Source organism: Dermatophagoides farinae, chromosome 7, assembly GCF_024713945.1.
Source record: "Dermatophagoides farinae isolate YC_2012a chromosome 7, ASM2471394v1, whole genome shotgun sequence".
In the NCBI taxonomy this organism is placed as follows: domain Eukaryota; kingdom Metazoa; phylum Arthropoda; class Arachnida; order Sarcoptiformes; family Pyroglyphidae; genus Dermatophagoides; species Dermatophagoides farinae.
In genome coordinates this window covers 4,320,104-4,343,290 of record NC_134683.1, presented here as the reverse complement: position 1 = coordinate 4,343,290, position 23,187 = coordinate 4,320,104, and the positions used below count along the sequence as shown (strand labels likewise).

The 23,187-nt window shown below is 34.9% G+C and overlaps 8 protein-coding genes across 12 annotated transcripts; 5 read left to right on the top strand and 3 right to left on the bottom strand.

Moving 5' to 3' along the window:
- The first annotated feature begins 193 nt into the window (after nt 1–193).
- LOC124496581 (C2 domain-containing protein 5) lies at nt 194–4,288 on the top strand. Of its 2 annotated transcripts, XM_075732997.1 has the most exons (9): nt 194–676; nt 735–2,178; nt 2,255–2,544; nt 2,606–2,699; nt 2,755–3,465; nt 3,524–3,639; nt 3,706–3,831; nt 3,888–3,969; nt 4,035–4,288. In XM_075732997.1, the coding sequence occupies exons 1-9, from the start codon at nt 587–589 to the stop codon at nt 4,280–4,282; spliced, it is 3,201 nt and encodes a 1,066-aa protein (XP_075589112.1). In that variant the 5' UTR covers nt 194–586; the 3' UTR covers nt 4,283–4,288. The 2 variants fall into 2 exon arrangements, with proteins under 2 accessions (XP_075589112.1, XP_075589113.1); XM_075732998.1 differs by having other exon boundaries at nt 3,888–4,288.
- Nucleotides 4,289–4,425: 137 nt separating this feature from the next.
- fliI (FLII actin remodeling protein) lies at nt 4,426–9,064 on the top strand. Its single transcript, XM_047060113.2, has 5 exons — nt 4,426–5,273; nt 5,341–7,201; nt 7,264–7,377; nt 7,440–8,607; nt 8,660–9,064. Exons 1-5 carry the CDS (start codon nt 4,784–4,786, stop codon nt 8,882–8,884), a joined length of 3,858 nt encoding a protein of 1,285 aa, XP_046916069.2. The 5' UTR covers nt 4,426–4,783; the 3' UTR covers nt 8,885–9,064.
- A 125-nt stretch (nt 9,065–9,189) lies between these two features.
- Nucleotides 9,190–15,724, bottom strand: LOC124496582 (uncharacterized). 4 transcript variants are annotated; one of them, XM_075732999.1, is made up of 7 exons: nt 15,580–15,724; nt 14,851–14,957; nt 14,301–14,761; nt 12,124–13,153; nt 10,717–10,959; nt 10,453–10,644; nt 9,190–10,382 (listed from the first exon to the last, which is right to left on the bottom strand). In XM_075732999.1, exons 4-7 carry the CDS (start codon nt 13,141–13,143, stop codon nt 9,339–9,341), a joined length of 2,499 nt encoding a protein of 832 aa, XP_075589114.1. In that variant the 5' UTR covers nt 13,144–13,153; nt 14,301–14,761; nt 14,851–14,957; nt 15,580–15,724; the 3' UTR covers nt 9,190–9,338. The 4 variants fall into 4 exon arrangements, with proteins under 4 accessions (XP_075589114.1, XP_075589116.1, XP_075589115.1 ...); XM_075733001.1 differs by having other exon boundaries at nt 9,190–10,379; nt 15,580–15,723; XM_075733000.1 differs by lacking the exon at nt 15,580–15,724 and adding an exon at nt 15,017–15,042.
- A 35-nt stretch (nt 15,725–15,759) lies between these two features.
- Nucleotides 15,760–16,417, top strand: Lamtor2 (Late endosomal/lysosomal adaptor, MAPK and MTOR activator 2). Its single transcript, XM_047060144.2, has 2 exons — nt 15,760–15,915; nt 15,991–16,417. Exons 1-2 carry the CDS (start codon nt 15,848–15,850, stop codon nt 16,307–16,309), a joined length of 387 nt encoding a protein of 128 aa, XP_046916100.1. The 5' UTR covers nt 15,760–15,847; the 3' UTR covers nt 16,310–16,417.
- On the bottom strand, nt 16,305–19,754 carry mAcon1 (Mitochondrial aconitase 1). Its single transcript, XM_047060119.2, has 7 exons — nt 19,472–19,754; nt 19,135–19,277; nt 18,713–19,064; nt 17,177–18,510; nt 16,868–17,094; nt 16,682–16,803; nt 16,305–16,612 (listed from the first exon to the last, which is right to left on the bottom strand). The coding sequence occupies exons 1-7, from the start codon at nt 19,496–19,498 to the stop codon at nt 16,478–16,480; spliced, it is 2,340 nt and encodes a 779-aa protein (XP_046916075.1). The 5' UTR covers nt 19,499–19,754; the 3' UTR covers nt 16,305–16,477.
- Nucleotides 19,755–19,841: 87 nt separating this feature from the next.
- On the top strand, nt 19,842–21,147 carry LOC124496600 (uncharacterized). Its single transcript, XM_047060140.2, has 2 exons — nt 19,842–20,555; nt 20,633–21,147. The coding sequence occupies exons 1-2, from the start codon at nt 20,342–20,344 to the stop codon at nt 20,977–20,979; spliced, it is 561 nt and encodes a 186-aa protein (XP_046916096.1). The 5' UTR covers nt 19,842–20,341; the 3' UTR covers nt 20,980–21,147.
- On the bottom strand, nt 21,078–21,887 carry LOC124496602 (uncharacterized). The gene is made up of 2 exons (XM_047060142.2): nt 21,595–21,887; nt 21,078–21,507 (listed from the first exon to the last, which is right to left on the bottom strand). Exons 1-2 carry the CDS (start codon nt 21,671–21,673, stop codon nt 21,083–21,085), a joined length of 504 nt encoding a protein of 167 aa, XP_046916098.1. The 5' UTR covers nt 21,674–21,887; the 3' UTR covers nt 21,078–21,082.
- A 166-nt stretch (nt 21,888–22,053) lies between these two features.
- Nucleotides 22,054–22,985, top strand: LOC124496601 (crooked). Its single transcript, XM_047060141.2, has 3 exons — nt 22,054–22,191; nt 22,263–22,385; nt 22,446–22,985. Exons 1-3 carry the CDS (start codon nt 22,116–22,118, stop codon nt 22,778–22,780), a joined length of 534 nt encoding a protein of 177 aa, XP_046916097.2. The 5' UTR covers nt 22,054–22,115; the 3' UTR covers nt 22,781–22,985.
- The last annotated feature ends 202 nt before the right edge of the window (nt 22,986–23,187 follow it).

The window sequence follows — 23,187 nt, the reverse complement described above, 5'->3', positions numbered from 1 at the left end:
TTATAACCACAACAAAAACATTGCCAAATTACCGTCAATTCACGATTATTAGCAATGTTTTTTTTTAATTGCAATTTACATTATCATATATTATTACAATATTTATGAATAAATTGACCATTGTATAATAAATGATGCTATATGATTTAAATCCGTGATAATAGGGTATGTTGCTTTCAATTCACTTTTTATCATGATGATGATGATGAATTCTCAATTTGATTACTGCTGATTGATAATAATAATAATAACAACAACAACAACAACGTTTCACCTGACTGGTTCTTTATACCTGACAACAACCTGATTTGTATTTTGCAATAATCCAGGTGATCGTCATCATATATGAAGTATTTGTCTGAGTTGTTTAAAAGCGAATGAAATGAACAATTTGTTTTTTAGTGGTAAAAAAATAGATCGCCATAGTAGCTATCTTATCGCCCAAGTTCGTAAAATTAGCCTTGACGGTTGTTTTTAAAGATTAAACTAGGTAAATCCATCATTTATCCATCCATGTGATGCCATAATTATATATGCATGATCCAATTTCATTGGTATTGAAGCTAACATCACAACCAAAACGACGATGCCGGGCAAAGTTAAAGTAAGAATTTTGGCTGGCCGTAATCTACCAGTCATGGACAAATCTAGTGATGCTTCCGATGCTTTTGTCGAGGTAAGTGTAGTAGAATATTTTGCCAATAGAATCTAAATTGTGTGTGTGTGTGTTATAGGTGAAACTTGGTAGTACCACCTATAAAACTGAAGTTTATCGACGATCACTTAATCCATATTGGAATTCTGAATGGTTTCGATTCGAAATCGATGATGAAGAACTACAGGATGAACCATTACAGATTCGAATCATGGACTATGATACTTATTCAGCCAATGATGCTATTGGTAAAGTTTATATCGATCTAAATCCATTATTGCAAAAAGATTCGAAACACGTACTGTCTGGTTGGTTTCCCATCTACGATACAATGCACGGTATTCGTGGCGAAGTTAATTGCATTGTTAAAGTGGCCCTTATATCTGATGCAAACCGTTATAGACAGTCATCTTGTGGTTTCAAATTTTTTTATTGTCCCAAGATTCCTGAAGGCTACATATGTGAAGCGATTCTTGGCTTTGTCGAAGAATTAGTCGTAAATCATGATCCGGAATATCAATGGATCGATAAAATACGAACACCAAGAGCATCGAATGAAGCTCGTCAGACTTTGTTTTCAAAAATATCCGGTGAAGTTCAACGTAAAATTGGAATCAAAGCATTGGATTTAGGTGGCAATGCTGTTGTCGGTTATCAACAACATTTCGATCTAGAAGGTGAATCTGGTATTGTCGTACGAGGTATCGGTACGGCCGTTCTTATATCCAAACTAGTCTCACTAAATAATAATTTGGCCACCGATATGCAACCAATGCCCGATGAACTAACCTGTAAATCAGCATCACCAACTGTTCAACTTTATAATGGATCGTCCAACATGTATATTCGAGATAGCGACACTGGACCAATACCAGCACCACCACCACCACCATCATTACAGTCAATGACCACAATGGTTAAAGGTGAAAATCATACAGCCATTAATTCTAGTTCTTCTTTACGTCGACTATCCGATTCAGATCTCAATCAATTGAATCATGCTAATAACGATTGTAGTAATAAAAGTAGTAATTCAGTAGATGTAGCCTCATCATCATCATCATCATTTAATATGACCACGATAGGCAATCCGGGCACAAAATTATTGAATAATGTGAGCAAAATGAAATTATCACCAGAGAAGCTACAATTACTTGAATATCCATTTCTAACGTTGAAAACATTCCCACCTGGTCTCATAGCCAATATTGGTGGCATTGTATCGGCACGTTCGGTTAAATTATTGGATCAAATCAACAATCCAGATGATCCAGAAACACGTGATGCATGGTGGACCGAATTACGTAAAGAGATTAGATCGCACAAAAAAACATTGAATTGTAATGCGGTTTTAGGCTACACAGAAACTGCCTATATTAATGATGAAATCTGTATTCTATCCGCATGTGGTACAGCAGCATTGCTTAAAACATCAGAAACAGATATCGAACAATTGTACAATCATTATAATCAAAATATTGCCGCCAATGAATCAAAAAGTGGTCATTTATATGATTTGAAAAGTTTGTATTACCCAGCTGATTTTAATTAACACGCGCACTCATTCACCATTTTCTTTTCTTTTTCTCTTTAACATAGATTCTTTTATTCAATCATCACAGCCATTTCATTGTCAACAGCAATTTAAATCAAATACAACAACATGTCATATATGTCATGTACCATATCAGGATAGTCAGGTTCCATTTCCGACCAATTTAATGATGTGTTCAATATGCAATAAATGTAAAGTACCCGATTTTCTATTCATGACTACTGAGCCATATGATAGTGTTCCAACTATTGGTTATGGTACATTGATACAAGCACGTGTATGTCGCCCGAAACGAGAAAGTAAAGGTGAAGCTTGTGCCAAAGAAATATCCGATGTAAGTAATTTTGATTTTTTTTTTTTTGGTATCAATTAATTGATTGGTTTTTGAATTGTAGAGTCTTCCATTTCTTGAATATGAATTGTATAGACAATTGCTTACCAAATTGAAAATAAAAGGAATGAATTGTTTGTTCAACATTTCCATACAAAGTAAGTTTTTTCTTTGAATTTATCATCACATGATTATGAATAATTTTTTCATTAGTTTCATTCGGTGAAAACATGTTGGTAGCTGTGGCTACAGGAACTGGTGCTTATCTTTCTCCATTGCATCCACCATCGCCACCTAAAATTTCATCCGGTAAAGGAACTTGGTGTTCAAAATTGAACGAAATACAAGCACTGATATCGGATAGTATAACTCGTAATCGAAAACTTTATAATTTAAATGTCAAAATTAGTGATTCGAAACTAGCGACAACTACTACTGTTTCGGCTATTGCCGATGATCATGTGGTTAAAAATGAAGAAATCAAATTTACTGAACAAACAGTCAACACGACAGCATCAGCTGATCCGGTGGAAAGCAAAGATACTTGTGTTCTTTTGGAAGTGGATGATACTGAAGATGCCGATATTATTTCATTGATGATCGATTCTGATGTACCCAAAGGATTCGATGTTTGTAATGCTGAATATATGCCCGGTAAAGAAAGTCAATTCGTATGCAATCTACAGATGTTTGCCCAGGTCTATCGAACCAAATTACAATCAATCAAACAATTTGGCCATCAATTTGATTGGATTATTCAATCGTTGTTCATTAAATTTCGATCACTCATACCATGTTGTTTGACTGATTTGAAATTTCGTATTGATATTCCTGAAGCAGATATCATTCAGATTACCGTAACGGGTACATCGATAGGTATGGGCCCTCCATTGAAAATGCCTTCACGACAACGTTCAGTTACTGGTAAGAGTTGTGAACTAATTAAACTATAATAAACTAAATTCTTTGTTTACATTGACAGTTCAATCCGAACATGGTGACAATGATCTCATATTTATCATGGACAACGTAACCGATACAAACAACGAAAACAATTATAATGGCCATTGTGAACAACCGAAAAATATCCATTATCATGTATGATCCATATAATATTTGTCTATTCACATTCGTCATTATTAATTAGACAATTTTCCGTTGCAGAGTAATCCAAAAGAACATTATGGTATCGAATTGACACCATTAAGCTATATACCAAAAGCTCAGATTAGCCATTACCTCGGTAATCTGGATTTCTTTTTCATACGTGAAAGCAGTAGTATTCGAGATGTAAGTAGATCATCATTTGTGTTTGACAATTTGTTTATGTTTATTTCTTATTTTAGTATGGTGGCCTTAGTGGTTTTGTACACAATTTTATGACCGAAGTATTTGCCATTGTTCGATCACATGTATCATCATTGAGTGGTAATGCTATGGCTTCGTTTCATATAACTCAACTTTTATTGCTTTTTAATCCACATAAAAATCAGGCCCAATGTTTGATCAATGTTGCTGGCGATGTTGTTCAAGCGAATTATTTTACAACCGAAAACAAATGATGATGGGTCAATTTAGTCAATTTTTTTTCGATTTTTGCAATTATAATCAAGTCAAATCATCAAATCATCGATCATTGTTATTTATATCATGTTGCCAAAAACAAGACAAAAAATATTATGATTTTCAAATTAGAATTCAAAGTTATTTGTATTTGATTACGATAATAATAAAATTTTAAATTTCCCGCTCATACGTTTTATTTGACGGGCATTATTTTTGCCAAAATATTGCAAATGTTATGTACACTTAGACTTTGTACAGCCAAAGTAAGGATCGAAAGTCAAAAAAAATATAAAATGGGAGGAGCTTAATTTTTCCCCCAAAAATAATATTTGTTTGAGTGTAATTAAAATAATGAGGTTATATGAATCTGTTCGTCTGGCTAGATGTCAATATTTTGATGATTGCAAGTGAAGAATCCAGTTGCCAACAACAATTATATATTTGTTTGTATAGTAAAATTTGTGATTCTATTTATTTTGTTTTGTTTTTCTTTACATTGCCTGTTGCATATCATCCATTCAACAAATTTACAGACGATAACTCAATTCTGAATTCTATAATCTTCATTTTTCCTTATTCATCATCATTCGACGATTATTTTTTTTATTCACAATAATAATTTTGAATTCATTTTGTTTTAGGTAATCTGTTGCCATTATAGTGGCTAATTAAAAGAATGGGTTCTACTCGTGTATTACCCTTTGTTAGGGGTATTGATTTTAGCCATAATAATTTTCAAGAAGAAAAGTTTCCCAAAGAAGTGATGAATATGACCGGTTTAAGATGGCTAAAATTGGATTCAAGTCAAATAGATTGGATTCCTGAAGAAATGGCTTCATTGAACAAATTGGAATCATTGTCCATAGCCAAGAATAATCTGGTCACTTTGCATGGAGAACTTTCATCATTGAAAACATTACGATCATTGATACTACGTCACAATCGAATCAACAATAATGGTATACCTGTTGATTTGTTCAGGCTAGAAGAATTGTTTGTTCTTGATCTTAGCCACAATTGTCTTAAATCGATACCTTGTGATCTGGAAAAATGTCGTACGTTGCTTGTGCTCAATCTATCCAATAATCAAATCGAAACTATACCCAATCATTTGTTCATCAATTTGACTGATCTGCTCATTTTGAATTTGAGTGATAATAATCTAGGTAAGTACACGATTAATTTCCTTTGTGCTCTCAAATGATTAACATAATTCGAATTTAACCTGAACAGTTACGCTGCCTCCTCAAATGAGAAGATTGGTCAATCTACAGATACTTAATCTTAGCAATAATCCATTGGGCCATAATCAATTGAAACTATTGCAATCACTGCATTCATTGCAATCATTGAATCTATCAAATACCCAGCGAACATTACAAAATATGCCCACATCACTTGACAATCTTACCAATCTTACTGAACTTAATCTATCCAGTAATGAATTACATCGTATTCCCGATGTTGTATATACGCTTACCTCATTGAAACGTTTGAATTTAAGTGATAATCAAATAACCGAGATATCCACCTCTATTGATCAATGTTGGTTTAATCTTGAGGTGTTGAATCTATCGAGAAATCGTTTGAAATCATTACCACAATTATTGAGTAAATTAGAGCGATTGAGATGCCTCTATCTGAATGACAATGAATTGGTTTTCGATGGCATACCAAACAGTATTGGCAAATTGTATAATCTTGAAATATTTATGGCATCCAACAACAATCTAGAGCTCATACCCGAAGGAGTTGTTCGATGTGGAAAGCTGAAAAAATTGATTTTATCCAAAAATAAATTGGTCACGTTACCGGATGCCATTTATTTTCTAACCGATCTAAAAGTATTGGATCTCAACGATAATCCAGATCTGATTCTACCACCGAAACCCACTGAACTGAAAGAAAGCAATAAAAATATCTATAATATTGATTTCAACATTGCCAATCGACTTTGTAAAGCATCCACGAATTATGGCAACGGCCTCAATCCGATGAATACACCTTCGAAAGATCCGATCGCTAGAAAACTAAGACTGGTACGTCGAGCTAAGGAAATGACTAACGAATCGGATTCATCAAAAGTTCTTAAAGCAATGACCGAATTGGCCAAAGAGAACGAACATATTAATGTCAATATCTACGAAAGCGACACGAATCTGAAGCCAAAACGATGGGAAGAATCTCTGGAGAAACCACCACTTGATTATTCCGATTTTTTCGAAGATGATGTTGGCCAATTTATGGGCATATTAATCTGGGAGATTGACAACTTTTATCCGAGCAGGCTTGACGAAGCATGTCATGGAAAGTTTTACGAAGCCGATTGTTACATCATATTGAAGACGTTCGAAAACGAAAATCAAAATCCTGATTGGGACATTTACTATTGGATAGGCTCTGATACATCGTTGGACAAAAAAGCTTGTGCTGCCATTCACGCCGTCAACCTTCGTAATTATCTTTCGGCCAAATGCCGAACAATTCGTGAAGAACAGGGCGAAGAAAGTGAACAGTTTTTGTCACTGTTTCCTGAAGGCATAACATACATTAAAGGTGGCCGTACATTGAGCGGTTTCTATACGGTTGAAGAAGTTGCCGTAGCCACTCGATTATATCGTCTGCATGAAGTTTCCAATCAACAGCTCTATATGGAATCGGTCGCTGTGGATATTCGCTCATTGGACACCAGATTTGTATTCATTTTGGACACCGGCTACAAAATTTTTGTATGGAATGGTAAGCGTTCCAAAAATACTGTCAAACAAAAGGCCCGTTTACTTGTCGAAAAGATAAAAAAAGAAGAAAGAAAAAATAAGACGACACTCGAATTTGTTGATCAATATCAGGAACCGGAAGAATTCTGGATCGAGTTGGACAATCAAGGCGAAGACATTGCCAATATGGCTCATAATTTTGTCGTTGAAGGTATCGAAGATTTTCGTCCAACTAGCCCGGTTCTATATCAAGTTTGCCTAGGTACTGGTTATCTAGAGCTACCACAAATTCGTTACAAACCGAAACAGCTAAGTAAAAGCTATTTTGAAAGTAAAAATGTCTACATCATGGATGTTATGACCGATGTTTACATATGGTATGTATATCAATTTTCCCATGATAAAAAAATACATGATTTAATCAAATAATTACGTACAGGGTTGGCCGTAAATCTGCCCGGTTAGTACGTGCTGCCGCTCTTAAATTGGCCCAAGAGATGTTTGCCATGATTAAACGGCCTGAATTTGCACTGGTTACCAGATGCCTTGAAGGGTGAGTATTGTTTCATTTGAATCATTGATGCGTGAATCTTATTTATAATAATGTCTATTTAGAGTCGAAACACAGTCTTTCAAATCTCGATTTGCCACCTGGGATGAGATTGTGGCCGTCGATTTCACAAGAACTGCAGAATCTGTTCAAAAAATTGGTGCCGACATGAACAAGTGGCTTAGCGAACATTCTGATTTCAAATATGATTTGAATGCTTTGTTCATGCCTAGACAACCGATCGTAACAAAAGAGGAATCTATTCAATTGGCTCAAGAATGGAATGAAGATCTAATCAATATGGAAGCTTTTGTATTAGAAAATAAAACGTTCAAAAAATTACCCGAAGAAGAACTGGGACATTTCTTTAGTGGTGAATGTTATTTCTTCTTGTGCCGTTACTATTGGGTATCCGATACTGATTCACAGGATGGTGTCGAAGAAGCTGAAGATTTGGCCGACGAAGATGCCCAGATCTGGATTGTTTACTTTTGGCAAGGCCGCGAAGCATCCAACATGGGTTGGTTGACCTTCACTTTCACTGTACAAAGCAAATTCGAAGCCTGGTTCAAAGGTAAACTCAAAATTATCAGATTTAAGCAGCAACAAGAAAATGCCAAATTTCTATCACATTTCAAACGGAAATTCGTTATTCATTCTGGTCGAAGGGATCTAAACCGGTCAACTTCTGAGCGTTTAATCAGGCCAAGCCAGAATGAGTTTTACCATTTACGTTCCAATTGTGATATTCTTACGCTTCGTACCATACAACTGAATTTGGACAAACCTGTCATCCTGTATTCGGCTTTTATTTACATCCTCAAAATCGAATCGGCCATCTCCGGTCAAAGTGCCAATCACGTTTTTATCTGGGTCGGATCAGCCGCCGATGATGACGACGTACAAGTGGCCAAAGAAATGGTTAACCAAATGTATCCATCCGAACAATATCCGATGACCGTAATCAATGAAGGATTTGAACCTGAAATGTTCAAACAACAATTCGGAAAATTTACTGTCGATAATGATTGTTCTTTCATGTCACATTCAAGGCTGTTTCGTTGTTCCAACGACAAAGGCTACTTTACTGTGTCTGAAAAATGTTCGGATTTCTGTCAGGACGATTTGGTTGACGATGACATTATGATATTGGACAACGGAGTACAAGTGTTCATTTGGCTGGGTTCTCGTTGTAGCGAAATCGAAGTGAAACTTGCTTACAAAAGTGCACAGGTATATGTTTTGTTTTTGATTTACAGATTAATTTATTGAAATTCTTTTCCAGGTATATGTGCAAAACATGAAACTCAAACAACCAGAACGGCCACGTACTTTGATGTTGACATATAAAGGGAAAGAGACACTCAAATTTCGAAAATGTTTTCATGGCTGGTCCGAATTCAAATCGATCAATGATCCCAGGATACAATTGGATAAAAAAATACTACCCATCATTTATGAACATACAAATTTTTACCAAAAATCTAAAAACCGAAATGATAACAATTAATGTGATGGGCTTTTTTAGAGTTTCCTTTATTATATTCGACATTATGCAATCTATGAATTATTATTGCATTATTCAACAAGACATATATGCTGTTTGTTATATATGGCCTGCTGTTATTGACAATAATCATCCAGATGAGATACATGAACTCAAAATAAAGAACTGAACATTTAATTTATATATAATTCAGTTTTCACTCATTTAAATCATCATAATAATATGATTGAAATTGAAAATTATCGGCAATTTCAATTTATGAAAGTGCTGCCATCTGTTAAAAGAGAAAATAACTTTTTTTTGACAATTTCACTTTTTAATAATAAGCGAACAAAAATAAGCAAAGTTGAAAATAAATGTTCGGATGGTCAAATTCTTTTCTATTATATAGATAGAATATATAGATAGATTTATGTACAGAAACAAAATCACGCCACAGACAGACTTCTCGAGTATATTAAAATTGCGGCAATTGTTCGACATCTATAGTGTGAAACAAATCGAGTGCGTTTGCATCCACTTGCATTAGAGCTTTTCCACAATCCCAGATTTGAATAGAATTCGTTGGAGGCGTCGGATCAAAATTTCCCACTATAGTCGTTATAGTTGAGGTGGGTGATGAATCAGTGATCGTCGTGATCGATTCATTTGATGGTTGTTTAGGCATAACTGATGCAGTGGTGGTTACATATCCGGTCCGTTCTTCAATTTGATTATCGGTTGTGGAAAGCACTTGAATTTCGTTTAATCTTACTACTTCACTTTGTTCGAGAGGACCCAGTATCAATTCGGTGGAAGTGTTTGGATCGCAATCTAATTGAACGGTCGAACCATCATCATTCGATGTGTATGAAGTCCAATGATTGTCCCAATGATCCGTGACAATCAGATCACTTGTGTCGTTGATACAGGTAACCACATTCGAAGTGGCCGAAATAACCTGATGTTGAACATTGGTCGGTACATTGGCATTGAACACTAGGCCATGGATTCGATGATCGTAGAAGAAATGGCTTTCATCAAGTAGATTACTAGTATCCAATTCATTTGGTCTTAGTTGAGCTGTACCGGTTGGCTGATTGTTTTTGACATTAATAATGTTACTGCTTGTTTCATCTGGGTTAGGACTACTAGAATTGACGGCTACCAGACTATTATCACTCTCGATCGGATGGATGATTTGTGCCACTGAATCGGTATAAGTAATCGGATCGACCAATTCAGAGAGATCGACATCAGTAAGTATAGTATTCCAACAATCGGTTTCAATCATATCCTGTACATTTTGGACACACACTTCATTTCCGAATCCGACAGTGGCGGTAGTGCTTGCCGTATTGTTGTTGTTGCTACTGCTAGTGTCGCATTCGACCAGATTGGCTACTGTAGACGAGAATGTATAGCTAGGATAACTAGTATCAGAACAGACCACATTATTCTTGTCGATATTGTCGATAGCTGTGTTCAATTCATTCATGTCCATCATTATTTTGTGCTGCTGCTAAACGAAAAAATAAAATTGTAATGATTACAATTCATCAATATGAATGGCTAATAAAATTTGGACTCACCTGGCTGTACGATTCAGCCGAATTTGGGGGAGTTTCCTGTTCAATGCTTGGTTCTCGATGGCTGGAAAGATTGGAGGAAGTTGTCGCTTCTATATAACCCATAAATAACTGAGAGGACGATTCGTTGTGACCATTAATGCAGCCAGCAGAATGTAACCAAGCTGTCGATCCACTTGATTGACGCTTTTTACGCTTATTATTGTGTTTGGCATAAATTGGCAAACGAAAACGATCATTATAGGTGGCATTAACCATTGGACTTACCTTTTTCTTGGTTCCAACAATCGATCCATTTTCTTGTATTGTGCTGGTGTTTTTATTCGATCTACAATTACCATTCATATGACTTGCATTTAGTGTTGGTCGTCGTTTCTTGAAAACACCATCTACGAGGCTATTTGCATAGACGGGATCCAGTTTCCAGAAACCACCTTTGCCCGGTTCATCTTTGCTGCGGGCAATTTTGATGAAACATTTATTCAATGAAAGATTGTGCCTAATTGAATTCTGTGTGAAGAAAAAAAAACGATGGACGATTAATTCATCCGATACACATTCTTCATATGCTTGTAACAAAACAATGATGTTTTTTAAGCATTTTTTTTACATCATTAACAAAATTATTATATTCTACCTACATCAAAATATTACAGATAAATTAGATTGGATGCTTGTGATAACCCTCAAAAGTCATATTAATATGAGGTATATGAATAAATTTTTACAAAAAATACAAATACAAAATTCTACAGAAAATAATGAGTCATGCAAAGACCGGAACAATAATAATTAGCAGGAAAAGTCTAATTAATTGTCGTACATCACGTAATTGTGAGTGTGTATGTGTGTGTGTATATATCATCAGCATGATCATGTTTTTTTTATTATATAAATTGGCCTATCATCATTTCAAAAAAAAAACCGACCAAAAAAGATGTAATGGTAATGTGTAGGTAATTCCTATTGGTTCCAACCATCATGTTCTGGTAATGCACACATACATTCATACATACATAGAAATTCTGTGGATAAAAGATGGAAGAACCGAGAAAAGAAGGCGGCTCTTTTTATTGTTCAATCCATCCCGCTACATAGTGCATATATGATGAAAAAATGAATTTGAACAACCAGAAAAAAACCGTCACTTTGGTAACCCACGCCTTGTGTGCTACCACAAACCACAAACAACACATAAGACTAACAACAATGGCCATTTATTTATGTCGGTGGAGCCGTGGCGTCGGTGATTTTGTCTTTGTTTATGTGCTTGGAATTGTGTAACTATATTGCTGATTGGTCGGTTGCTACGCGATATCACACAAACAACGAATGAGGGAGGAATATGCTTGTAAAACATAAAACTACTATAGAGATAAAGAGAGGCAACGATCGATATGATCGTTTGATACTGTCAGACACAGTCAGAGATAAGTTTATATCGAATTCAAAAAAGAACCATACATAGATTGAATCCAATGTTCATTATAATGATGATGATGATGATGAAGCTATCGCATTCTATTCCATCATGAGATTCATTTGTTAGTTGAAGTAAAATAAGCAATAGGCATCTGACTATGTAACGATCGATTGTGTAACCATCATCATCACATTGTGTACTATCTAGCAGGAAAATTTTTCTAGTGATTGTGATCACTACCACCTACATACCTGCCAGTTTGGATCGGCATTTTTGTAGTAGAGAAAATTCTCTTTGATCCATTTGTAGATGGAACTGAGCGTCATTTTATTCTTATTGGCTTTCATTGCCATACAGATGAGCGTTGCATATGAAAATGGGGGTTTTATCTGGCCATTCACTTTATAGTCGACAATGGTAGATTGTGATTCCTGTAGTTGATGATGGCCATCATGGGGGTCATGTGGCTGCTGGTAGCATGATGTATTCAATGATGGTGCATTCGAATTGCCATTCGATTGCTGCTGGCTGTTGCTATTACCGGCGTTGGCTCTATTCTTTTTGCTATATTTAACATTATTGGCCATCGATTTTCGATTACTCGATTTCTTTTTATTGCTACTCGTTGTTGTTGTTGTCGTCGTCGTCTTTTCTTTGGCCCCAATCACCGATATATCGGTTGATGAATGATGAATGTTATTGGTTGTTCGGCTCGATTTGGCCATTTTGGATGCATTTCCGTTGGACAAGAAAATCTTTTCATTGGACAAACCGACTTTGCCGATGTTAATGGCTTGAGTAAGGGAATTATGGCTGCTTTCTGGAAATGAACTGGAGATTGCTTTTGATTTGTGACTCGGGATGGATGTCAATTTGACTGACTTGATTGACACCGATGATGGAATTTTTGTTGTTGTTGTTGTTGTTTTTGACTGCGATTGAAGCTGTATAATACCATTGTTGCTTTGACAAGCGGTTACTGATGTTTGTGAATTGAGAGGAAAACAGACTGGACTGGCCGGCGGTGTGGGTGGCGTTGGCGCTCCTAAACGAGTCATACACATGTTAAGATTTTGAAGCCAACTCAAACTAGTGAGGCCATCATCGTCAACGTTGGAAAAGGCGGCAATATCCATCGAAGACTTGGATGAAGAAGATGCTCGTACCGATTGAATTGGATCTAAAGTATCGGTACGAGCTGCAGCTGGTGATGTAATTGATGGCCAGATTGTTGATGGTGATTGTTCGTATGTGGTTACTGAGGACATCATTGGTCCAATACTATAGGATAAAAAAAAGAAAGTTTTAGAAACGGCCATCGAACTCAGAGGGACTTGTATTCAAACAAACATCTCCAGTAAGCCATGTATAATTAGCTAACCGTTCTTTTTCAGCCGTAGAAACAACGGTTCTTTCGACACGTATGGCTGATTCTACAGTTTATCTGGGATGACAATATCCTATTGAACAATATGTTCACGTAATTGTCTTCTGTGTCGTAGAGAACAGCATCGTTGCCCTGACACGCGCTGCTGGTGATGGTGACACGTGTTACCTTCACCCAAAGCTATTGTTTTCCCATTCTTTGGCCCAAGGTAATCGTGGAAATGGCAATCATTCTCTCTCTCTCTTTTCTCTCGCCACGATGATTGTCTCTTGGATGAAACAATCAAATGAATTATTCGATTGCAATCTCGTTCATTCATTGTTTCATTTACTATTTCACATAAACGGTTCTAAATGTAAATGTTTCATTCATCAATTCCATAGTGACGGTTCAACCGAAAAAAAGGTTGCCATCCCTGAACGAAAGAATCACACAACCATTCAATCGAAATGATTACAATTTCTCTGTCGATGACATGAAATACATTCAAAACACAAGAATCAATCGATAAATGAGAATACCTGTCTGGCTATTTGATCATCATGATAAATATAGTCATAGGTTAGTCTTTGACCATGGTGGTCAGAATGAGAATAAAAAATAGGGTGGTCGGCCCTTATGGTCATCATTCTCTTATTACCTAAATGGATTTTAGCGTGTGAACATTATGTGGTAATTATCGGCCAAAATTGATTTGACACTAACCGCTACACAAACACACACACATACACATACGCATAAACATATACAAAATAAGTATTGTTTGGTGGTGAAACCAAAAATAGAATCGAATGGCATAACCAGTAGCATGACGTTCGATTATATTCCAGGAGCTCAATATCTCATTGTTAAAATTGTATGTGCTTTATCCAAATTGTCGCTTGACCAATGTGCGTGTGTATGTGTGTTTTGTGGCAAGCAATGGACAGGATTGCCTTTCAAGAATCCAGCATGTTTATGTTTACTCATCATAACCACAATACCATAACATGAAAATCACCTTTGGGAGATTTCTAACAAATTGTTCGAAAAAAAACTCACCTTGATTTGTAAATGTTGAATGTGAATTGTGGTAAAAATTTGCGATGGATCAATTTAATTGATCGAATCGATGGTCATACACACACACACACACAAAAGATAATCAAACACTAATAATGATGAATAATTGGTATAGAATGATGATTCAGATAAAAACAAATAGATCGGCCATGATAATAATCACAATAAATTGACTAGAAATGTTTGAAATATTTGTCGACACAATGGTTCACATTATCATCATCCAAACACAATGATGGCTAGATGACGAATGTTTTCAGATATATAAGATGCATGCATGCATCATCATAAAACAAGAACAGGTCAGGATACGAATCGTGATGTGAATGAATCGACCAATTGTGTATATGTTTTTTTTTTGTTGTTGTTGATCACAATTCGAAGCTTCGTTTCATTTCGTTTCGTTTTTTTTTTTTTTTTTTTTTTTGGTTTTATTGGCCCTACAAAGAAGAAGAATAAAATGTTAGCAAATGAATGATTGGTTAGGAATGAAGAAGGTTTCCCATATATATAGGCTATATATACTTACTCCTCGGGTTCCAACATTTGCTTTTTACCTTTTTTTTGGATAGGATGGATGGCTGAATGTATATTATATGATTGTGATGTGTTTGGCGCGCGCCGTTGTTTCTGCATCTGCAAAATAAAAACTGTTTTTTTTTCACACACACACACACACACACACACACACATACCTGGTTAGATTCGACATTTCGGCTAGGTTGGCGCACACACACACAACCACAACCACAATATTCTAACCAAGAACAATAATAATTCGACGATAGTTAACATCAGCGACGATGCGACTATCGAAATATAACCCAAAAAAATAGAATGCTAACTATTGCATCGCATCATCGTCATCATCATCATCATCAATGATACGGTGTGTGTATATGGATGGGAAACAACCGCCCACCAGTTCAGGTATCCCAACCCATTGCAAATGATGAAAGCAAGAGCTTATTTTTTTTTCATTTCGTTTCGTTGGTCGATTCGATTTCGATTTGAATTCTGATTTTGGTTTGCATTGTTTTTTACCATAGTCAGTATTATTATTTGGTGAGAGTGAAATTCTCCATCATCATCATCAAATGAAAGAAAAAAAAAATAGCGAGCAATAATTGTCAATCTTAATGATAACGGTCATATGGTGGCACCGTTTTTGAAAATGATGAGTAAAGAATATCAAGAGAATCCGTCAACGAAATCATTATAGTCGTTGTTTTTTATGGTTTTTACCCAAGAAAAATACCTGAAAATGACTATCATTTTTGATGGATGGATCGATGGATAACAAGCATTTTATACAATAAGAACCAGAAAAAAATAAAAAGCAGGGATTTTTTTCGAAAAAAAAAGAAAAAAGGAAAAGTTTCGAAATAAATCTATACTGTTCATATAGTACGTGACGGCTTGAAATCGAATAAACAACAAATATAAATCCACCCTTTAAAAATTATTTGAATTGATGAATTTTTTTTAAATATTACGATTTATAAATTCCAATATATATCAATGAAATGTTGAGACCAAAAACATTGACACAAATCCTAAATCAAGCCAACACTGCTGGTATTTCTGCTACGTTGTAAGTAAAACAAATTAACTTGATTTGTTTGATCTTGGTCCGATCTTTTTCAAACTTTACTTTTGTCGAGATTAGATTGTTCAACAAAGATGGCCGTTTATTAGCTTATTCTGGTTATGGTGATAAAGATGTTCGAATGATTGCTGCAATAGCTAGCGGAATTTGGGCTTCATATAGTAATTATGGCCGTAATCATCTGGCTTCAAGTCAATTATCCTATGTATACATTGAAGCTGAACATGGTATTGCTTTGATAGCTGCCGTAGCCGATGTTCTTCTTTGTTTGTATTCACGTGATTCTCCTGTCAATGTTGATATTGGAACATTGAAACAAAAAATGAAAGCTTTAGCTGATCATCTGGAGGCACCATTATCACAATTATCTGGAATATAATTGATCAATTTTTTTTTCTGTTCGATAGATATTGAATTTTTTTATTATTATTAAAACAAACTGGCAATTATTATTATAATAAAATAATAAACACAACAAAGCAAACAAATAATTCAATTCTACAATTCATCATTTAGTTGATTAGTAATCAGAGTTGGTTTTTTTGTTTCATTTCAATAATTCGGCCATTCGATTCAATGCACTACCAGCTTTGAACCATTCAATTTGAAGATCATTCATTGTATGATTTAACGTGATGGTTTCGGTTTTTCCATCTTTTTGTTTAATGATACATTTGACAGGCTAGTGGAATGATTTTGAAAAGAAAACAATAATTTAATTATGAGGTCATGATCAAACATTTTGTCATACCGTTCCAGGTGCCAGATTTTTTAGATCCACCAATGAAATTCGACTATCTGGTTGGATTTTATCATAATCAGCTGGATTGGCAAATGTAAGTGGTAATAGGCCTTGTTTTTTCAAATTGGTTTCTAGAAAAAAAAACAAGAGTCAAAAACATTGATTTAGCATCATCAACAACAAACGAGTACTTACCATGGATACGAGCAAAGCTTTTGGTGATAATGGCACGTCCACCAAGATGTCTTGGTTCCAATGCAGCATGTTCTCTACTACTACCTTCACCATAGTTTTCTTCACCGATGGCAACCCATTTCATATTTTTTGATTTATAGAATCGAGCTGTATCAGGCACCGGTCCCCATTCACCATTGACTAAATTACGAACTTTATTGGCCTCGTTATTTTCAGAGTTGATAGCACTACACAATAACAAAATAACAAAACAGAATGGTTAATTGAAATGACAGAAACATAACAATGATGAATAAACAAACAACATACCCGATAAACATATTGTTAGAGATGTTATCCAAATGACCTCGATATTTGAGCCAAGGACCAGCCATACTGATATGATCGGTGGTACATTTACCTTTGATTTTGATTAAAATAACCATATCTTCAAGATCTTTACCATCCCATTTATCGAATGGTGATAGTAGCTGCAAACGATCGGATTTTGGATCAACTTGTACCTGAGTTTCTGAGCCAGCTTTTGGTGGAGCTTGATAAGTATCGTGACCAGGATCAAAACCATCTTTAGGTAATTCATCACCGGTAGGTGGTTCTAATTTAAATTTTTTGCCATCAGCACCAGTTAATTCATCGGTCAATGGATTAAAATCTAAACGACCAGCAATCGAAAGAGCTGTGACCAATTCTGGTGATGTTACAAATGCATGTGTTGCAGGATTGGCGTCATTACGGCCAGTAAAGTTTCGATTATAAGATGAGACGATTGTGTTTTTTTCACCTTTTTTAATGTCTTTACGATCCCATTGTCCAATACATGGGCCACAAGCATTGGCCAAAACAATGCCACCAAATTCACGAAGTACTTTTGCTTGACCATCACGTTCGATTGTCGCTCGAATTTGTTCAGAGCCTGGTGTCACGGTAAAGATTGATTTACTTTTCAGGCCATGATTCAATGCCTGTTTTGCTAGACTGACCGATCGATTCATATCTTCGTAGCTACTATTCGTACAGCTGCCAATAAGACCAACTTTAACTTCTAATGGATAACCATTCTTTTTGGCATTCTCACCCAATTTTGAGATTGGATGAGCCAAATCCGGTGTGAATGGACCATTAACATGTGGTTCAAGAGTATCCAGATCAATTTCAATGATTCGATCGTATTTACATTCAGGATCAGCCGACAATAGCCCACGATTTTGATCGGCCAAATCAGCAATAGGTTTTCGATTCGTCGATACCAGATAATCTCTCATTCGAGAATTGTAAGGGAAAACCGATGTTGTGGCACCAATCTCGGCGCCCATATTACAGATCGTTCCCATACCAGTGCAGCTTATCGAATCGACACCTGGACCAAAATATTCGACAATGGAACCAGTACCACCTTTTACGGTAAGTATATCAGCTACTTTCAATATAACATCTTTCGATGATGTCCATCCATTTAATTTGCCTGTTAATTTAATACCAATCACTTGAGGACATTTAAGTTCCCACGGAATATTGGCCATTACATCTACGGCATCAGCACCACCAACACCAATGCAAAGTCCTCCTAGACCACCACCATTCACGGTATGACTATCGGTTCCGATTAAAAGAACGCCAGGAAAGGCATAATTTTCAAGGATGATCTACAAGTGAAAAGAAAATGTCATCATTATAATACATATGAATCAAAATGATGAAAACTCGTATCGATTCTACACCTGTTAAATGATCATTTCAATTTCTGTTAATCAACTTCACGTCACAATCAGGCAGCTTATGTGCAAATTGCCACGCAATGATCAATTGATTAACGAGATCAGAAAAAATACGAAAATCAAGTTTTACCTGATGAATGATACCGCTACCAGGTTTCCAGAAACCAACACCATATTTAGCTGAAGCAGTACTGAGAAAATTGTACACTTCTTCATTGATTTTAATGGCACGTTTCAGATCTTCAGCACCACCAATTTGTGCTTCAATCAAATGATCGCAATGAACCGTACTAGGAACGGCAACACGAGCTAAACCACTGGAAATAAATTGTAACAATGCCATCTGAGCTGTGGCATCTTGCATAGCAACACGATCAGGTCGTAATCGTAAATAACTTGTACCACGTTCAATGTCCTGTTCACGTGCATTGTCCAAATGTGAATAAAGAATTTTTTCCGATAAAGTCAATGGTCGTTGCAATCTGAACAAAACAAAACAAAAAAAAAATCAGTTACAACTAAAATTCTTAAATGAAATATAAAAAACCATACCGATCACGAACTATTTTTAAATTTTCACTCAATTTTGTATATGGCATCGGTTCATTATCGAAACGGCTCATTGGTACGGCAGCTGATGCAAAACATCGTGAATTTTTACTATTCAACGACCAACGCCAAACACCAAGATATGGCTTAATGATGATGATGATGATGATAATAATTCATAGATGAGAATCAAAAAAAAAAAAAAAACAAAATTTAAAGGTTAATGGCATCATGTAAACAAAACAGATTCGTCCTTCATATGATCTTTATCAAACAAAAAAAAATGATAACCTCTCATAATCATCACAGACAATCAAAAAAAAAATTATCACTTCAATACCTTGGTAAGAGATGTACGATATAACATGATTAATGATTAATTTTTTTCTTAAATCAAGAATACAACGTTGTTTCACAATTAGAATGAGAAGATTGTTGCCGGTATTTTTTCGGTTTTTTTTTAAATTTAAATAATTTTATAAAGTAAACAGGTCACACATACTAGCGTAGACAGTTCACTTTTTTTTCAATAATAATCGTCTGAATGAATGTGTGTGTGAATTTTAATGCTGCACAGTGAAAGATTTTGTCCTATAAAATGTGAACACAATATCACAACATTCTATTTTTTTTTTTTTTTTTTTGATAGTCGTTCATATAGTACGTATGCTTGGCCATTTCATAACAATATGATGATTTTTTTTCGATCCAATCTTTTCTATGAATCAATGAAATGATAATATCATGGTCGTCGTCGTCGTCGATGAATCAAATATGATCAGAAATCCAGATATAATTTTTTTTTTATAACAATCAATAGCCGGTACAATACAATCATCATTGGTATATATAATATTGATGAGACGATGCATTCAAGGCCACCAAAACAACATTGTTGCATACATGATGATGGTGGTATTGAATAAATCGTTGTTCATCATCATCATCGAAAAATAAAATGATTGGATTATATGACGCAACGAGGCGCACACCATCACACACGCAAATTCGAGTTTTTTGTTTATTATTATTTTATTGTTTATATTGTTTATATGATCGTTGATATGTTTTCAATACACTCACACCACCATCTTCACTCAAAACCGATATTTCATTTTTTTTTTTTTTTTTTTTTTTGGTGGTATTAAATTGACAATTCGGTAACTTATATATGATTCTATGATATCACACAAGAACAACACAACAAGAAATGTCGATTCGTGGAAATATTAAAAAAGTTCTTTTTCCTCATATTGTCAAACATATTGTCATCTCATTATGTGGTGCATCGATATTTTTTATCGGATACTTGATGTTTGATTTGATATCCACATTGGTGGATGAAATTCAAAATAGCCCTTCGAATTCGTCCAATATGCATGATGGTGGCCATAAATCCGATGATCCAATGACAACCGGAAAAGGTAAGTTATTAATTATCGAATGAATGTTACATTTCAAATGATTCATTTTTTTGTTTTTTTTGTCTTTTCTGTTTCAGTACTATACTATTTCCGTAATTTCTTTATGCTTATGTTATTCGCCTTAATGCAATTATTTGGTCTTGTTGGTGCATTGAAACAGAATCGAAACATTTTGTCTACATTTATTTGCTGTCTAATGGTTGCATTTGTTATGATGGTTATTGATTATCTAACCAATACTGGTTATCTGTCATTGGGCATATTTTTTCTTATTCAAGCATCGTTTGCCTATTTATTGATGATTTTAAATCAATATCGTGGTCATCAAATTTCGAATATACATTATATACCAATGCCTGATGAAGATGTTGGATCTATTGGACATCGGCCATCAATTGTATCATCAGATTCAATGCGTTTTTGAACCACTCACACACACATGTGATAAATAATGGACTTATTACGTTTAAAATGTTGATTACATGATTTTTTATTTTATTTTATTTTTGATTTGATTTTGATTTTATTCATCTTAATGGCAATAGAATAAAAATGTATGATAAACATGTGATAATGGTTGTCATAGTCAAAATTATTAAATGTTGTTGATTATATTGTTGCGTAGTAGCACGATTACAATTATCTTCGGCACAATAACATTCTTCCCAATATACACCATTTTCATAATAACCCCAATCACAACTCCATGATATACCACGTTCGCTGACCTGTGCACAACGACGTATTACACTACGCCAACGGCCATCCCAAATGAAACCACGTGGTCCTTGTTGTATGGATTTGAAACAAAATGTACCTGGTGTATTTGCTTCTTCACCCATACAATCGACAGCAATATGTTGACTATGATTGAATGCACGATACGCTCCACAATTATCGGAATTTTTACCATCTTTTTCTGTACTACATTGATAACATTTGATTGCCACAACTACAGGAAATCAATCACATGAGGGGTAATGAATGATCATTAGCAAACAGGTAGGTTACAGAAGAAAAAAAATCCAAACAAACAAACCTCTACAATTTGACAACAATATCGATACTATGGTTATGACCATCAAGGTCATCATTGAACAAAAGACAGATAAATCCATTGTCAACGTCCCAAAGGGGTCGATATACTTTTATTGTTTGGAACCTGTGGGAATGCAACAGTGGTGGTGGTTGTTGTTGTTGTTGGTCACAGTCTGTCAGCAGGTAAACTCATCATGTTGAATTCAGCTAAAACCCCGAACATACAATACTGTGTGTGTGTGTGTGAATAGATGGGAACGTCATGGTAACTTGAAATGAAAACAAAAGCGGCGGCAACTATAGATAAATACTGAAAAAAAACTGGCAGCTAAAATTGAGCCTCACCTTTCATTGTGGTGGCTATTTATTCGAAGATATGTCGATAACATACACACACACACATTGAAACACGTTGGGCTAATAATAAAAACCAGCAAGGTGTGATGTAGCTCGTGTGTATCTTTAAATGTCAGTTTAGTTGTTTATTTTTTTTCCTGTAACCATCATCATTCGGCAATCATCATGAAAAATCATCATCAAATCATCATCAAACTATGGATCATTTCAATCATGATTCTTGGTCTTTTCCTATCAAACGGTAATTTTAAATTGAATTTACTTTAACCATTATTTTGATTAATTGTCGATTATTATTATTATTGAAAATAGTATCGTGTATAAAATGTTGGGTATGTCATTCAGATTCTGATCCAAAATGTGCCGATCCATTTGATAATAATACACTGCCCATAAAAGATTGTCGTGAAGTGAAACGTAGCCATCTTTTTGAAGGTAAGCTTCTGAATTCAACATCACATCTGATCGAATCATTGATTTATTGAACAACCATAGATGAAACACCATATGAAACATTGATACGTAAAGATGAACAAAAACAACCACAATTAAAAATGGCAACAATGTGTAGAAAAATTAGACAAAAAATTCATGGCAATTGGCGTACAATCAGAGATTGTGCATTTCTTGGATCACCTGGTGAAGGTACCGGCAATGAACATAATTGTCTTTATAGAAAAGGTACATATGATATTTATCTAGAATATTGTACCTGTAATAGTAAAGATGGCTGTAATGATGCATCACAATTAACACCATCACCACCATTGGTGCAGATATTGTTTTCATTATTGGTAACCATTGTCTTCCTTTTGCTCATACAAAAATGAAAAAAAAAGTTCAAAATTGACAAAAAAAAAAATTCGCCTGTATATAAAAAAACAAAAATAATAATTTGATCACCACCAAACATACACAAACAAAACTTTACCATCAAACAAATAAATGATTTTTTCCCCCCATAAATTGGATATATTTTCATTATCATCATATGTGATGTATATATAAATAAATAAATCATCATCATCATATTTTATATAATCGTCTGTTTTGTTTTTGTTTGTTTGTTTGTTTTTTTTCTGACTAGAAAATACCGTACACTATAGATAGATATTGGTTATACATTATCATTCAATTGATGATATTAATGGTTTAGATTTAGAGAAAAAGAGAGTTATAAATAATCGGTGTGTGTGTGTGTATGCTTAAAGATGGGTAAGGTTATACAAAAAAAAAA

What these genes read in the sequence shown, in the direction of transcription:
- LOC124496581 (XM_075732997.1), top strand. Translation starts at nt 587, where the DNA reads ATGCCGGGCAAAGTTAAAGTAAGAATTTTGGCTGGCCGTAATCTACCA. An exon ending in CTTCCGATGCTTTTGTCGAG is followed by an intron (nt 677 to 734) that starts GTAAGTGTAGTA and finishes TGTGTGTTATAG; the next exon opens with GTGAAACTTGGTAGTACCAC. An exon ending in CGAAAAATATCCATTATCAT is followed by an intron (nt 3,640 to 3,705) that starts GTATGATCCATA and finishes TTTCCGTTGCAG; the next exon opens with AGTAATCCAAAAGAACATTA.
- fliI (XM_047060113.2), top strand. Translation starts at nt 4,784, where the DNA reads ATGGGTTCTACTCGTGTATTACCCTTTGTTAGGGGTATTGATTTTAGC. An exon ending in TTTGAGTGATAATAATCTAG is followed by an intron (nt 5,274 to 5,340) that starts GTAAGTACACGA and finishes TAACCTGAACAG; the next exon opens with TTACGCTGCCTCCTCAAATG. An exon ending in ATGACCGATGTTTACATATG is followed by an intron (nt 7,202 to 7,263) that starts GTATGTATATCA and finishes AATTACGTACAG; the next exon opens with GGTTGGCCGTAAATCTGCCC.
- LOC124496582 (XM_075732999.1), bottom strand. Translation starts at nt 13,143, where the DNA reads ATGATGTCCTCAGTAACCACATACGAACAATCACCATCAACAATCTGG. An exon ending in TTGTTGGAACCAAGAAAAAG is followed by an intron (nt 10,645 to 10,716) that starts GTAAGTCCAATG and finishes CACAATAATAAG; the next exon opens with CGTAAAAAGCGTCAATCAAG. An exon ending in CGGCTGAATCGTACAGCCAG is followed by an intron (nt 10,383 to 10,452) that starts GTGAGTCCAAAT and finishes TTTTTCGTTTAG; the next exon opens with CAGCAGCACAAAATAATGAT.
- Lamtor2 (XM_047060144.2), top strand. Translation starts at nt 15,848, where the DNA reads ATGTTGAGACCAAAAACATTGACACAAATCCTAAATCAAGCCAACACT. An exon ending in GCTGGTATTTCTGCTACGTT is followed by an intron (nt 15,916 to 15,990) that starts GTAAGTAAAACA and finishes TGTCGAGATTAG; the next exon opens with ATTGTTCAACAAAGATGGCC.
- mAcon1 (XM_047060119.2), bottom strand. Translation starts at nt 19,498, where the DNA reads ATGTTATATCGTACATCTCTTACCAAG. An exon ending in TCTAACAATATGTTTATCGG is followed by an intron (nt 17,095 to 17,176) that starts GTATGTTGTTTG and finishes GTTATTGTGTAG; the next exon opens with TGCTATCAACTCTGAAAATA. An exon ending in AAAATCTGGCACCTGGAACG is followed by an intron (nt 16,613 to 16,681) that starts GTATGACAAAAT and finishes TCATTCCACTAG; the next exon opens with CCTGTCAAATGTATCATTAA.
- LOC124496600 (XM_047060140.2), top strand. Translation starts at nt 20,342, where the DNA reads ATGTCGATTCGTGGAAATATTAAAAAAGTTCTTTTTCCTCATATTGTC. An exon ending in TCCAATGACAACCGGAAAAG is followed by an intron (nt 20,556 to 20,632) that starts GTAAGTTATTAA and finishes TTTCTGTTTCAG; the next exon opens with TACTATACTATTTCCGTAAT.
- LOC124496602 (XM_047060142.2), bottom strand. Translation starts at nt 21,673, where the DNA reads ATGGATTTATCTGTCTTTTGTTCAATGATGACCTTGATGGTCATAACC. An exon ending in ATTGTTGTCAAATTGTAGAG is followed by an intron (nt 21,508 to 21,594) that starts GTTTGTTTGTTT and finishes GATTTCCTGTAG; the next exon opens with TTGTGGCAATCAAATGTTAT.
- LOC124496601 (XM_047060141.2), top strand. Translation starts at nt 22,116, where the DNA reads ATGAAAAATCATCATCAAATCATCATCAAACTATGGATCATTTCAATC. An exon ending in TGGTCTTTTCCTATCAAACG is followed by an intron (nt 22,192 to 22,262) that starts GTAATTTTAAAT and finishes TATTGAAAATAG; the next exon opens with TATCGTGTATAAAATGTTGG. An exon ending in ACGTAGCCATCTTTTTGAAG is followed by an intron (nt 22,386 to 22,445) that starts GTAAGCTTCTGA and finishes GAACAACCATAG; the next exon opens with ATGAAACACCATATGAAACA.